The 13,137-nt window shown below is 42.8% G+C and overlaps 1 protein-coding gene across 1 annotated transcript in view; it reads right to left on the bottom strand.

Annotated features, from left to right (window-relative positions):
- Positions 1-904: 904 nt before the first annotated feature.
- myripb (myosin VIIA and Rab interacting protein b) overlaps positions 905-13,137 on the bottom strand; it is a gene marked incomplete at its 5' end in the record, with an annotated part of 85,702 nt that continues 73,469 nt past the window's right edge. The window contains 13 exons of the mRNA XM_079180996.1: positions 905-959; positions 1,763-1,823; positions 2,094-2,189; positions 2,336-2,497; positions 2,591-2,779; positions 6,413-6,475; positions 6,739-7,503; positions 7,719-7,868; positions 8,392-8,918; positions 9,628-9,799; positions 11,821-11,982; positions 12,659-12,739; positions 13,002-13,099. Coding sequence (XP_079037122.1) covers positions 916-959; positions 1,763-1,823; positions 2,094-2,189; positions 2,336-2,497; positions 2,591-2,779; positions 6,413-6,475; positions 6,739-7,503; positions 7,719-7,868; positions 8,392-8,918; positions 9,628-9,799; positions 11,821-11,982; positions 12,659-12,739; positions 13,002-13,099 — 2,570 coding nt within the window. The 3' untranslated portion in view covers positions 905-915. The remainder of the gene's footprint in view (positions 960-1,762; positions 1,824-2,093; positions 2,190-2,335; positions 2,498-2,590; positions 2,780-6,412; positions 6,476-6,738; positions 7,504-7,718; positions 7,869-8,391; positions 8,919-9,627; positions 9,800-11,820; positions 11,983-12,658; positions 12,740-13,001; positions 13,100-13,137) is intronic.

Below are 13,137 nucleotides of genomic sequence, written 5' to 3'. Positions count from 1 at the left end.
TAGCCCATCGTTTTCAGCCGTTATGCTAAGCCAAGCTAACAGGCTACATATTCACTGTGACATTACTGTGGTATTGTTCTTCTCCTGTAACTCTTGGCAAAAAAACTAAGCCAAAATTATTCCTCTGCCTATTTTTCTGAGGCTGTTGACAAAGTTCTCAAGTGTGCTTTGTGTTCCATTTTTGCCATCTAGCTAAAAATATTTTGGCCCCGATACAATTGTGTATCTAAACACTCATTTTCTGGTATGTAAATTAATCCTTAAAATGATTAAAATGGCAAAAGGTGCAACATAGTTCCCCAAATGACGATTACCATCTGCTTACTGTATGTGTGTGTCTGTGTGTGAAAACGCAGAATCACCCAAAAGAGTTCTGAAGGGCCTTACAGTATGATGGGATTCCTCATGACATTTCATTGAAGATGCAGTATAAAACACGGCTCAGCCTCTTTTTGGGACACTGAATCACAGAAAGTTTCACATGATTTTTCCACGTCTTCATTATACAGTAAATCACAATACTCTTGCAAACAGATAGAAAAAAGGAAATTAGAGTTATTTTTGTCTGTACAGATATTCTTTTTCAGTTGGGTCATGAGGAGTGTTTGCAGATGTTTAAGGCAGAGGCACAGACTGTTGAGTCATCCTTGCTTGATATTATGTGCGTGGGGAGGAGGAGAAAATGGAGAATAAGGAGGAAAGAGACAGTCATCCCTTCTGTGAGGCATTCGACTGACGGGGTACCGTGCCTGGGCTGAGGGCTGAGTGCTTGGTGGGTCACACAGGGCAGGTGTTGGCCCCTTGCTTGGCCTGGAGCTGGAGGCGGACACTGGGTCAAGGCACTGGATGAGACGGGCCCCCGTCCCTGGGGCTCTGAAAGCGGCCCTTAGGGATTCGTTGTGCTGCTGACTGTAACTATGGCCGAAACACTTTAACCTGCTGCTCGGGCTCCAACTTTTCTGAAATGCAAAAAAACAAACAAAAACAACAGCATTTAGCAAATCAGACTTTTAAAAAGGTATCTCCAGCAAAAAGCATAGGTTGTCCAGAAAAAGAGAAACTATTATGAACTATTATCTAAATGACAGGACAGCCTTCCCAGTCATACATTCTGAGCGTACTGCATGATGGAGTGACAAAAAGGACATGCGAATCAATGATATGATTACATGTCTTGGTCACTGATTTTGCCCCATTGTCCAGCCTGCTGTCTGTCTTTGGAGCTGTGCTGAAAAAGCCACCCTGAATCAGCGCTATTGTATGAATGCTGCCGAAGAAAGAAAAGAGACAGAAATGCAAATAAAGACAGCCCCAACAGAAAAAGGCCATTCACTGACATGAAAAGGAACAGACTCCTTGTTGGTTGATAAAACAGCCTTATCCTCCTGTGCTGTGCCCGTTTCCATTTGGCTGCTTTACATCTAATGGAGCTTTTCAGTTACTTAGTCCCTTTTTACCAGATGTATTCACTTTTACATCCATTTAGATGCCAATCTCTTCTTTTAGGACAAAGTGTGAAATGTGTGGTGTCAACTAAGGGTCCCCTCGTCTCTGTCTCACTCCCCATCTCCAGCTGTCTTTGTTGCACACTCAGAGCATGTGTGCACAAGGCTGTTGAGTGTTTCTGGATAGAAGATTTTGTATTAATGATGTACAGTAAACTGCATAAGTCAGCACAGGTTAGAGGATTCACGTTACTTTTGTTTAACCTAATTCATTAGCGGTTTGGGTTTTTCACTGTGCAGACTAACTAGTTTGGTACCTTTCAGTGGAGGGGCTGGAAGCTTCCTCCTTTGATGGCGTGATGAGTCCAGGGTTTGAGGCTGTAATCAGAGTATCTGTATCACACACTTCATCAATCATCCTGACTTGCAGCTATATGTTTTTATTCAGTATCAGGTTTAGTTATATAATTGGTAGTAAGTTGTATGCACATCCACAAAACCTCAGTGGGACGGGCCTACATCGTTTCTACCAACTACAGGTCCGTCCTCTGGTAAAATGTTACTTAACATACAGTACTTAATGGTAAAATGTTAGCATGCAAAACCAGACGAAGATAGTTGTAGGGTACCCTTGGGGCAGTGAGTTACCTTTGCCTTTGGCTTGAACTTGGAGAAATGATTGCAGACAGTCACATTCAACCCGGCTGTCTTCAGAGCTGATATCCTAGCCTCGATGTTTGAAATCTTGAAAGGACACACAGACTTTATTTAAAAGCGCAATTGAATACAACATAAAAAATATCTACGGTATCATTGAGTTTTGCTGTCTGCTTGGCACAAACACAACTGAAGATAAAGCTGCAGAGAAAAAGGGACACATCTTCCAGTACCTGTATTTCAGACTGCTGAACCTGAGCAGCTGCGGTGGCCACCTGGTCCTCCAGGAAGGCCAGCTCTGTGTCTGTGGTGCCACTCTTAATACCGCGGGCACACTGCTCCAGGTCCCCCAGCGCCCCCTCAAGCCCGTACACGGCACCAGCAGCCAGGTACACCTGTCAGGGGAAGAAGAAACATTTAGTTCGAGCTTCAGTTTCCAATAACATTGAATCTCCACAACCTTTTCTTATTGGGTAGAACATCCTTACATTCTCCTCCATCTTGGTCAGCCTCTGGTCCAGCTTGCGGGTCTCGGAGCTGTTGGAGATGGGAGAAGCACTCATGGACTCAGATGGGGTGTAGCTCTCGCCTCCTGCCTCACCGATCAGCTCCTCTGTGGCGTTCAAAACCTTCAGCACCTCGGTGGTGATGCTGCAGAGGGAGGCCGCCGAGTACTTCTGCTTCATTTGAAGAACACATACACACACACACACAGTCCAGCAGTCAGTAATATAGTTCGTAAGTTAAAAGCCACACATATTGAGAAACCTTTTAAGTGATGTTGGGAGCAAAAAGGACGTGATGCACAAGATGAGAACATATCTTTCATTCAGTCACAGTTGTGGGACATTATAAAATCATTAGGGGAAAAACATGTTAGAAATCACCATTTGAAAATGAAAGGACACAAATGAACTTAATGTGGCTTAACCTGAGAGGTTTGTGTATTTATCAGCACGATGTACTCAAGCTGCATGGTTCAGTAATTGTAAAAGACAATTGTGCAGGTGACCCATAAACACATTCGTCACTTGTTTCTCTGTTACATGCACATGCTTGCAATCTAAAAGGTGCAGAACAAAGAACTGGAGGTGAGAAATGCAGCAGAGAGGACGGAGGAGGAGGAGGAGGAGGAGGAGGAAAGGGAGTGAAGGAGGTTTAAAGACGAAGCCGGAGGAGAATTCCGTCTCTTGTTTTTTAGGCTTTGATCAGTTAAAAGATGTTGCAGTGAATAGAATATATATTATTATTATTGCAGCCTAAACAGTCAGCTTAAGGATAGCAAATATGTTGTTTGGGTGTAGGAAATCATTCAGCTTTCATATTTCAGATTATTGCTTATATCCCGGATTGTATGTCCATCACAAGCAAGACACCAACAATTTAAATTAACATGCAGATTCATGCATTTCCGAAAAAGTGTTAAATGTCAATGGCTCAGTTCATTCATTCTGGAATGTATGGACAAATCAGTTGGCCGAGATCTCCCACTATATCAAGATAATTTACCAAGACAAATAAAAAAAATCATGTTTAGTCATTGTGTTCGCTTGCCAGTCAAATAAGAGCAGCTTGTTCATCCAAATCCCCAAAAAAACTTGTTTACAAATTCAGGCCGCCTCTGATGAAAAATAATTCAATGATGAGGATGCCGAAAGAAAGCTGCGTTTTTTTAATGAATAGGTGAAAACAGTAAGCAAGAAAAGAAAAGAGCAGTGAAGAGAGACGGATGTAATTCAATAATGAATGAATCACTGGCTGAAGCTTTGATCAGTGGGATCGGAGGCGTATTGATCCCTCTCTCAGCCAGACAGGCAGTGTGAAAGGAAGAGTTTTAGGTGGCGACATGATACAGTATTGGGTGGGAGATGAGAGGCAGCAAACCAAACCTCTTATCTTGAAAAAAGAAAATCACTATTCAGTGATCTTAAAAAGACTTGAGAAGCCGAGATGGATGGTCTGAGATATTGACTTGGGTCGGTTGATGGAGGAAAAAAATGGATGGTTGGTAAGAGTCTGATGTTCTCATCAAATAGTCTGAGATAGAAGTCACACTGATACTGATGTAGAAAGATAAACTTAGCGAAAATAAAAACGTAGTTTGGTTCCATATCAAGACAAAGAAATATAATGCAAGTAAAGAAAATATAAGTGGTGTGTTGCATGTAATTCTTCACAAGTTAACCACGGTGACGTCAGGTAATCAGGGACACCTTTTTGGTAGATTAACAAGAAAACCGCCTAAAATATTTTGAAGACCACCTTAAGTTCTACATTTACAACTTGTTATGGACCTCTGCAATGTTTCTATAAAGAAAATGTGCTGCCAAGTCAAATACTTCAGAAACTTTGGACCTTCAAACACATCAAGAATCCTCACTTTCAAACTAGCTATCATTTTAACACCTTCCAGGATGTGCACCTGTCTCTCTGTGAGTGTGTAAACATGAGAGAGAGGGAGGGAGAGAGAAAGAGAGAGACAGACATGCATACATGCACACACACTTGCATTGGGTGTGTATTTAAGTGTGACATGCACAGACAGAGGTCAGTTTCATTTTTAGTCTCCCTCATCTTTCGTTGTCGCGATACGTGTTCTGACTGACGTCGCTGTTCAAAGTTATCTCTCTCTCAAAGTGGTGTGTCCATGACTGAAATGTCTGAAATGATCCTGCGAGATTCCTGAGAACCAGTCATGATTCACTCTGTGATCCAGACGTAAACGCAGTCACAAACCACGAACAGTCAGAACACAAGATTAAACATGTCATCAGTCCTAAACATATTAAAATGTCAAACACTGATAACACAAAATGTAGCTTTTGGAAATATCTGTAATCAGCGGCAGGTTTAGAAACTACGTCGTGTGCATTTCTATTTTGCATAAAAAGCAACAAATATCACAGTCATCGTCGCGTTTTCCTTTATTCACATCAAACTGAGCCGTCCTGGCCGTTTTAAAAAGGGAGCTGAACAAATCTGCAGAAATAGATCACACTAAATGTGTCATACACATTGTAAAAGATAAGCATTACTCACAGGAGCCCTTATAATGAGCCCGGCTAATGACCAACATCGACCCACACGCCTCAGATAGGTCAGATAGGACAGGTAGCGAGCGCATAAGTGCCTGTCCAAGTGTGTGTATTTTACAGGCCTATCGACCTGCCTGTGTGGGTTTTGACCATAAGCGCATGAATGGCCTGGATTTACTATGTGGAAATATCAATACTACAATACTGCTTTTAACATAAGGGATGGTACATTCTACATCAAGTTTATGAAATGTGGTAAATTTCAGATGTCTAGACTTTAACTATGTCCCAATTTCATAATAATGCACCTACAGCATTGAGGTATACACTTTGTCATACTTCACATGTTTTGTAGTTAGTATACAAGCTAGTAGTCAATGTACAATTATTACAGGAAAATAATGACACGTCATTAAAACTGTAACTTTGGAAAGTCACTGTCAATCTAAATTCCCAAGGGGAAAACATTTAGCTCATTTATTTTCTTTGTGCAGTGTATTGCTAGACAACAGCGGACATTAACAGCACACTCAAGCTAAACCACACAGAGTCAGCGTACTTACATCTTTCTGTTTAATTTATGGTTTATGTTGTTCTTTTTCTAGTATGGACACACTACAGTCACAGAACCTGCTTAAAATTAGTAACATGCGTGTTTTAAGAGGAGCTTATCATTTACCTACATCCATTTATAGGATACTCCTGCTCGACGCATTTCAGGAGCTATTTGTGTTTACAATTTACTGTAGTAAACTTTAAGCCCGCCTGCCTTTGTCTGCTCCATCAATGGTTAAACACGCACATGAAGAAAGTGATAACTATAGCAACAGCACAGGGTTGCTTCTCACACAAAACACAGCTGGGCTTGTGGCTGTTTTGCATTCTGACCTTTTGAGGCTTTTATTAATAAAAAATAATGATATTTGCAGCTCTTCTGTGATGGATGTCTTCCAGTATGACTCTTGAAAATCACTGCAAAGCGGGATTTAGAAGGCCGAACACCTAAAATGTTACCACTTTACTCTATGTCTATGACAGCTGCATCATTTTCTGCAACTACAGCAAAGGCCTGGAGCTTTCTTACCTGTAGAAATAAGAAAAAAATACACCACTAGCAACAGGGACATTCAACCTAATCACAGATGCGTGTGTGTGTGTGTGTGTGATGTTTGTATGCATGGTAAGATGGAGGTTTAATTACAGTTGTATGTTCTCAAGCATGGCATCCTGCACAAGACACCACAGAACCCTTTTGCTTTCTAGCCAATATCTCACCTGCTGTAAGAGAGAGGAGAGCAACTGAAGCCTCTGCTGTTGCTCCAAATCATTCTGTCCCTCCTGACACACACGCACACAGAGGAACACACAGACCAGCCAAAAAAAAGAGGGAAGCACAGAGAAAGAGGGAAACCACAGGATGAGGGACGCAGAAGGACAGCAGTGATTGTCGTATAAATAAAGAGAGGAAGATGGGAGGACGAAGAGTTTTCGAGGGTGAGAAAGAAAGAAAAATAAATGTATCAAAAGGCAGACAGATAGCACCAAAAGCAGAAGATGAGTGGTGGATACAAATCTACTGTAATTGCTTCTATTCTCCTTACCTGGTTGTCTGACAGCACCCCCTCCTGGGAAGAAGGTGTAACAGCAGGGGAACTTGCGCTGGATCCACTCCGTCGTGCTCCCCCTTTCTGGCCCGTCTCCTTCTTCACATCTCTTTTATGTTGTCTCTTACTTTGCCTGTGCGGCTCTCTCTTGTCTCCTCTCTTTTGCTCCTGGTCATCTGCACTCTCTTCCAAACATTCCACTCCTATCTCTAACCTCCTCTCCCTAGGACTCTTTATTAGTCTCTCACTTCTTTTCACCTCTTGTCCGTTCACTTGTTCCACTGTTTCACTTGCTTTCTCTATTTCCTTACCGCTGGTCCTGTCTCTTAATCTGTCGCTTCCCTTCTGCCTTTCTCTTTCATTGTCCTTTGGCCTCGTCTTCTCTCTCTGTCCGTCGCTTTCTTTATCCGTCTGTTTGTCCGCGGGCCGCTTTGTGCACTCCTCCTCAGATGAGCTGCTGTCTTTGCTTTTGGCACGGCTGACCAGCTGGCTGAGTCTGGATCGTAGCTCCTCTTCCAGAGGGTCTCCTGGCCCTGAGCTGCTGGGCGAGTGCTGGGACCCCGGAGCCAGAGAGTGGGGCTTTGGAGGGCTGGGGGCCAGTGAATTTGGGGCCACTGTGTCCGAGTCCTTTGGCTCGGGTGTCATGGCGTCGAATTTGAAGGCGTCTGTTGCAGCAGTGGCCACTGGCATAGTGTCAGGTACGGACTCTTCCTGACTTAAACCCCTCTTGAGAAGGGCATTGAGTAGAAAACCACTGTTCTCCTTTTATGGGGAGACAAAGGGACATAAATACAAACTCTGTAAGCATATATCAAATCCTCATCATTTAAAAAAAAGAGTAAAAAGCAACTACAGAATTGCTGACAGATCACATCTGCCTCCCAATGGGGAAACAATGTGTTACACTACATTTCTCCCTGGTGGGGATTTCAAGTCAGTTACTAACACTAGTTACAACTGCAGGGGAGAAGTCTTACCTGCACTAATGGGTAGATGGACTGTGTGTAGCTCTGGCCTCCAGGTTTGCTCTGCTCTGTAGACGACTCTCTCTTGCTTTTCCTGCGTCGCCGTGATCTTCTGACCGGATCGCTCTGCCTCTCCTCAGCCTCGCTGCTGTCTCCCATCACCTGGGAACAGACAAGTACTTTTACTCAAGTGCAGTTATGAGGTACTCATACTTGAGTGTTTTCATGCTACTTTAAACTTCTAATTGACAACATTTCAGTGGGAAATACTGTACCTGTTACTCCACTACATTTATCCGACTTTATCCAATTCACAAAAAGAGCAAAGATCACAGAAAAGTCCAAATCAATTTTTATAGATTTGTGGAGCAGAATCACTGGACTAAACTAGCTGTATATAAAGGGAATAAAACATGATTTTGTCATTATCTTATAACATTTCGGTCAAAGAAGCCAAGGAAAAAAGGATAACTTAGTACATTTGGCTTCTGTAGTTTTCAGAAGGATTTTGAACACGATGTTACTTGTAATGGCGTATTTTTACATTGTAGTATTGGTACTTTACTAGAGTTTTTCCATGTTCAACCTGCTACATAATGAGACACAGACAGAGTGTCAGAGCAAATTCATTGCATCTAATTATACAACACACATTATTTATATAAGACAACCCAAAGTTTCTCACCTTGGGGTTGAAGTTGACGTCCAGTGCCTCTGAGTGCAGTGGGTAGGGAGAGTAGTTCTGGTGAAGGTGTTGGTGGTAGAGCGGCTGGTGATGAGGGTGCAGGTGTGTGTCCGGCGGCCCTTTCCTCCTCAGCAGGTTGTGAGGCGTTTTGCGAGGACATGCCGACAGCACGGATGAGGCCTCAGAGTCTGAGTTGAGAGTCTCTGTGTTGGTGTACTGGCCAGAGGACGGTGAGGTGATGGGAAGGTGCTGGGTGTACGTCCACTCCGGGTCGTGCTGCGAGTCCGTGTAGTAAGTCTCATCGGACAGCTTGCGCCGGAACTGCCGCAGCGCCGCACCCCAGCCGCCTTCGTCGTTCTCCTCGGAGTCGGATCCCATCTCGTCGTAAGCCGACACGACGCCGGACTCCTTTTCCAACACGCTGAACACCAGGCTCTTCCTCTTGGTGAGCAGGCTGGGCCGGGACAGCTGAGAGCTGTGCAGAGCGATCCAGTTACCGTCTGGGCTCTGGAGCACTGAGGATGCACCTGGAGAACATGAACAGACAGCAGGAAGTTTAGAGAAACTAACTCTTGTTTCCACCGGTACATTTTGGATAGGCTCTGCGACCTCAACTTCTATTAGTCACAGTGGCAACAGCAGAAGCGGTGTATTTAGTCAGGTTTTGCCAAAATAGCCTATACACTGACATTTATTTTTCCCTTCTAAGCCATCAGGGGTGAGTGTTTGGCTGCAGCATAACTACTTTAAAGTAGAACTTAATCAGGTCAGTATGACCTTTAGAAATTGTAGTGAAGCAGTAAATACAACCCAATCATGATTTATATTTCCATTATCACAAAAAAAAAACAATAAAGGAGTCATGTTGCCTTAATCTTTGAGCAAGTAAATGTCATTCCCATTCTGATACAACTTTATCATCACACCCCTTAGGGTGCCAGATGATTATTTATATGGGCATGAGTTAAAATACTTCACAGTTAAATTCCACAAAAGCATTATGGATGACAAGTGAGCAAGTTCTATACATTTAAAAAGAACATGGTGGTGCTGTCTTCCAATATTTCCCCCTATTATGCACTGCATCATTAAGATATTAGCAGGAAGTGCTTGAATCAATGCATTGTGAATATCAAATAGGACACACAATTTCATCTGCATCTGGAAAAAGGAGGACTCAAAGGAAAACTGACTCGCTAACTGACATTAAACAGAGTCTGTGAGTGTGATGTTTACAGGAGTTGTCCAGGCGGTCGACACTCTTCCAGGTAGGTAGGGACGTGGCCTTGCCCTCCCTCTTCAGAGATGCGTACTCCTGCAAGCCGCCGCCTGCCCCGGCCCCCTCCTCCTCCTCTGGACCCTTCTCCGGGGAGTCGTCACTGGTGAGGGAGAACGCTGACCGTGACCGCTGCAAGCACACGCATCAAAACGCACGCAGGTTTGAGACACGCAAATGTGGTTTGTGAGCAACAAAATGCTGTCATGAATGAAATATAGCAGGTACTTCAGACGGTTTATTACTGCTTTGACAGAGGCAACAGCACAGTGGCCACAAACTGTCACATATTCTGTATGATATCCATGTATAGTAATTACATAATAGATAGGAGAGCACTTGGCCCATCTGGCTAGTCTACTTCCTGTCAATTTTGTTCAACTGTGGCTGTGAGTCAGCAATCTGATCAGCAGATGGAGCTAGAAAACAACTAAATAACAAGGCAGACAGCAGAGGCTCTTTAAGTCTCTCTTTATGTGTGTATGCATGTGTGTGTTTGTTAATGCATGATGATAAAATGTCTTTATAATGAGAGAAACTAAATAATAAAAATTGTTGTCAAAAAAGATATTTCCCCAGTCCTCTCATTGGCAAGGGACTCATTTAAGTTTAGGGTTACTTTGTACGTCACTATGATGTAGATCAAGAGGCTGCTCCACTGAGAACGAAAGGAGCAACATAGAGGGGGTTTAAACCTGATTCAGGTGCACAAACACACTCAAATCTTATTGCTGAACATCCAGTCTTGATCTTGATTTATCATCAAGTGAAAGGACTGATGCAGGTACAGGTATGTTCAAGTATAGACTGAGCTGTCTAATCGGGGACAGAAGAATCAGAGAAGAAAATATCAGTTCTTACAGTGGGTGGGATGCACCATTAAGATTACCCAAAGGATCCATGTTAAGGCAGCACAGATTTTAGTGTGCATTTGCGTGCATAGAGTATTAGTGAGTGTGTTTGCAGAGAGCTGATAAACAGAGCCCGTCCCATGGCGGGCAGAGCAGCTGAGGGGGATCCCCTCGTATTTCGCGGGACTTTGATCTTCGCTGAGTGAAACAGTGGGAAACAGAACGGCAATGTCAGAGGAGCGCAGCTTTGATGCTTTGCTCTCACAAGGGACGATGACAAATCTCCATGAGTCCCTGCCTACTAGTAGCACAAACCACTGCCAGGTGTGCATACATTGCAGATTTGTGTTACTACGTGTGCTATTTCTCTGTGTGTGTGTGTGTTCCTGTAACTTGGGTGTCAACATAGTGTGTGTTCTTTTCTCAAACCTGGAACATTTAGTGAAACAGGTAAACTGTCTTTGGATTGTCTTTTGGCTCACTCTATGGTATCAATCAGGATTTGGTTAAAATCGCATTGCAATATTTCTAATGCTTTGCTTTTACTTAAAATGCAGGAAAATGCACTGTTAACTCTTCAAACTATGTAAAAAGAGCTATCAGCCATGCAGATAGGGGTCTATTTTGTTGCTTGTTGGTTTATATCAATCGAGGAAAATGGTGAAATACTCTATTTGATGAAATTCAAAGAGCAAAAAACTGTCTGCCAAGTCCAAACAATCCTCTAAATGAGTTTCTTTAATGTTTATATGTGTCTAGTTGGAATATTAATGCATTAATTTACACATTATTGCGTTTTTTAGGGAGTACATTAAAATATTATGGATTCATTTAAGAATTAAACATGCAACATTTCATGCGAGTCAAGCCCCGCACCACTGGCTTTCAATGCAACAGCTACAAGATCCACAGACGACATCGGGAAAAGAAAGAGATCACAATACAAAGCTTAATTTGCCCACATCGTCACCACATGTGACCGGTGCTACTAACAAGTTACAGTGATTTTCTGCCAAACACAACATTCCTGTGTCTTTTAAAGCTGGCAAACACTCAGAGACGGCGGCTGGTCCGCCCAGTGGAAGACATACCAGAACGCAGCCAGAGGAAGATTATACCGTATGTGCTGTGAGATGAAGTGAGAACACCAAACCACCGTTCTTTAAACACATGGTGCACGATAGAAGAACAAATGCTTCTACACCCGCCGACACGACGGGGCACTTTTGTTTTGACTTCAACGGATATGGATGGTGTTTGTCTTTTGTTCTTTTAAGAGTTTGAGTGGAAGCAGAGACTGACCCAGAGAGAGTAGGAGGTTTTGAGGGGGTCCTGTGGTCCTATGGAAGAAGCGTGAGGCTGAGACGGAGAGGGGAGTTCACTGGGCTGGATCAAAGACGGAGTCTGAGGCCAGACAAAGTCATACTCTGTCTGCATCTCTGAACGCTTCCTCCTCTGGATGATCTGAGAAAGAAAGGAGGGAGAAGAAGAACCAGTGAGAAAGCTGTGAGGTATGTAAGAATAAAGCAAACTTTGTTAAAATAAGAAATAATAACAATAATTGCAAATTGGAACATAAAAAACCAATTCCATAAGAGCATTTTACATCTACACTTAGGCATGAATAATCTGCTATAATGAAACTTTTAAAATAATTTTCATGTAATATTATGCACCGGCATCCTCAAAGCGAAGCTGAAATGTTGAATTTTTTTCATTTCACCTTTAAAGACTTGATGGGCAACCAATGTTAATTAGAAATGGAAAGCAATCACACAACTGCAAACTTTACTTTGTGTAAGCAAATTACAATACTGTCATTTGAATCTTAATTGAAACTAGGATATCAAATTCAAAGACATCCTCTTCTCAAATGGTTCTGCGACCTCAATGTCAGAAGAAGAAAATAACTTTAATTCTTTGTGTTCTCCTGTGCCCTCTCTCTAACAAAATGTTACATTAATGCAAATCGTTTTATTAAACATTACACTGGTCTACTGATCTGTCAGTCAAACTGGCAAAAGGAAGACAGAGTTTGGACCTTGAAGTATTACATTGTCTCGTGTTTATTTACGTTTGAATAAGGTTAACTACACTTTCACATACAAAAAACAAACAAATAAAAACGTACTCAACCTACCTTTTGTACAATTGTTGTGGCAAGTTCCTCTATGAGCTCCTCTTTGTGGTCCTGCAGATACCGAACCTCATTCTGCTTCTCCTGCGCGCACATACACACACACACACACACACACACACACACACACACACACACACACACACATATATTTGGTTCAAAGTGACTGAATAACCAGTGGCGGGTCTGTGAACACAAAAACCATGACTGCATCCCGCTGATACTGAAAGGAGAGAAGCAAGAGGCCATGACAGAGAAAGCAGGGATAGAAAAGAGGGGCAAATGGAAAAGAGAGGAGGGAGACGGAGAGAAAAAGAAAGGAAGTAGAAACAGAGCGGTGTCTCACCAAGCTGTCACTGAACTCCTCTGCCTTAGCGATGGCCTCCTCTATAGCCTCCTCAGCAACACGCAGGGCGACTGTGAGCGTCTCTGCCATACTGTGTCCTGATATCACACACATGAGCCTCACATAAACATTTCAC

The sequence above is a fragment of the Pholis gunnellus genome (assembly GCF_910591455.1).
Source record: "Pholis gunnellus genome assembly, chromosome: 20".
Lineage (NCBI taxonomy): Eukaryota > Metazoa > Chordata > Actinopteri > Perciformes > Pholidae > Pholis > Pholis gunnellus.
This window is presented reverse-complemented; position numbering and strand designations above follow the sequence as displayed.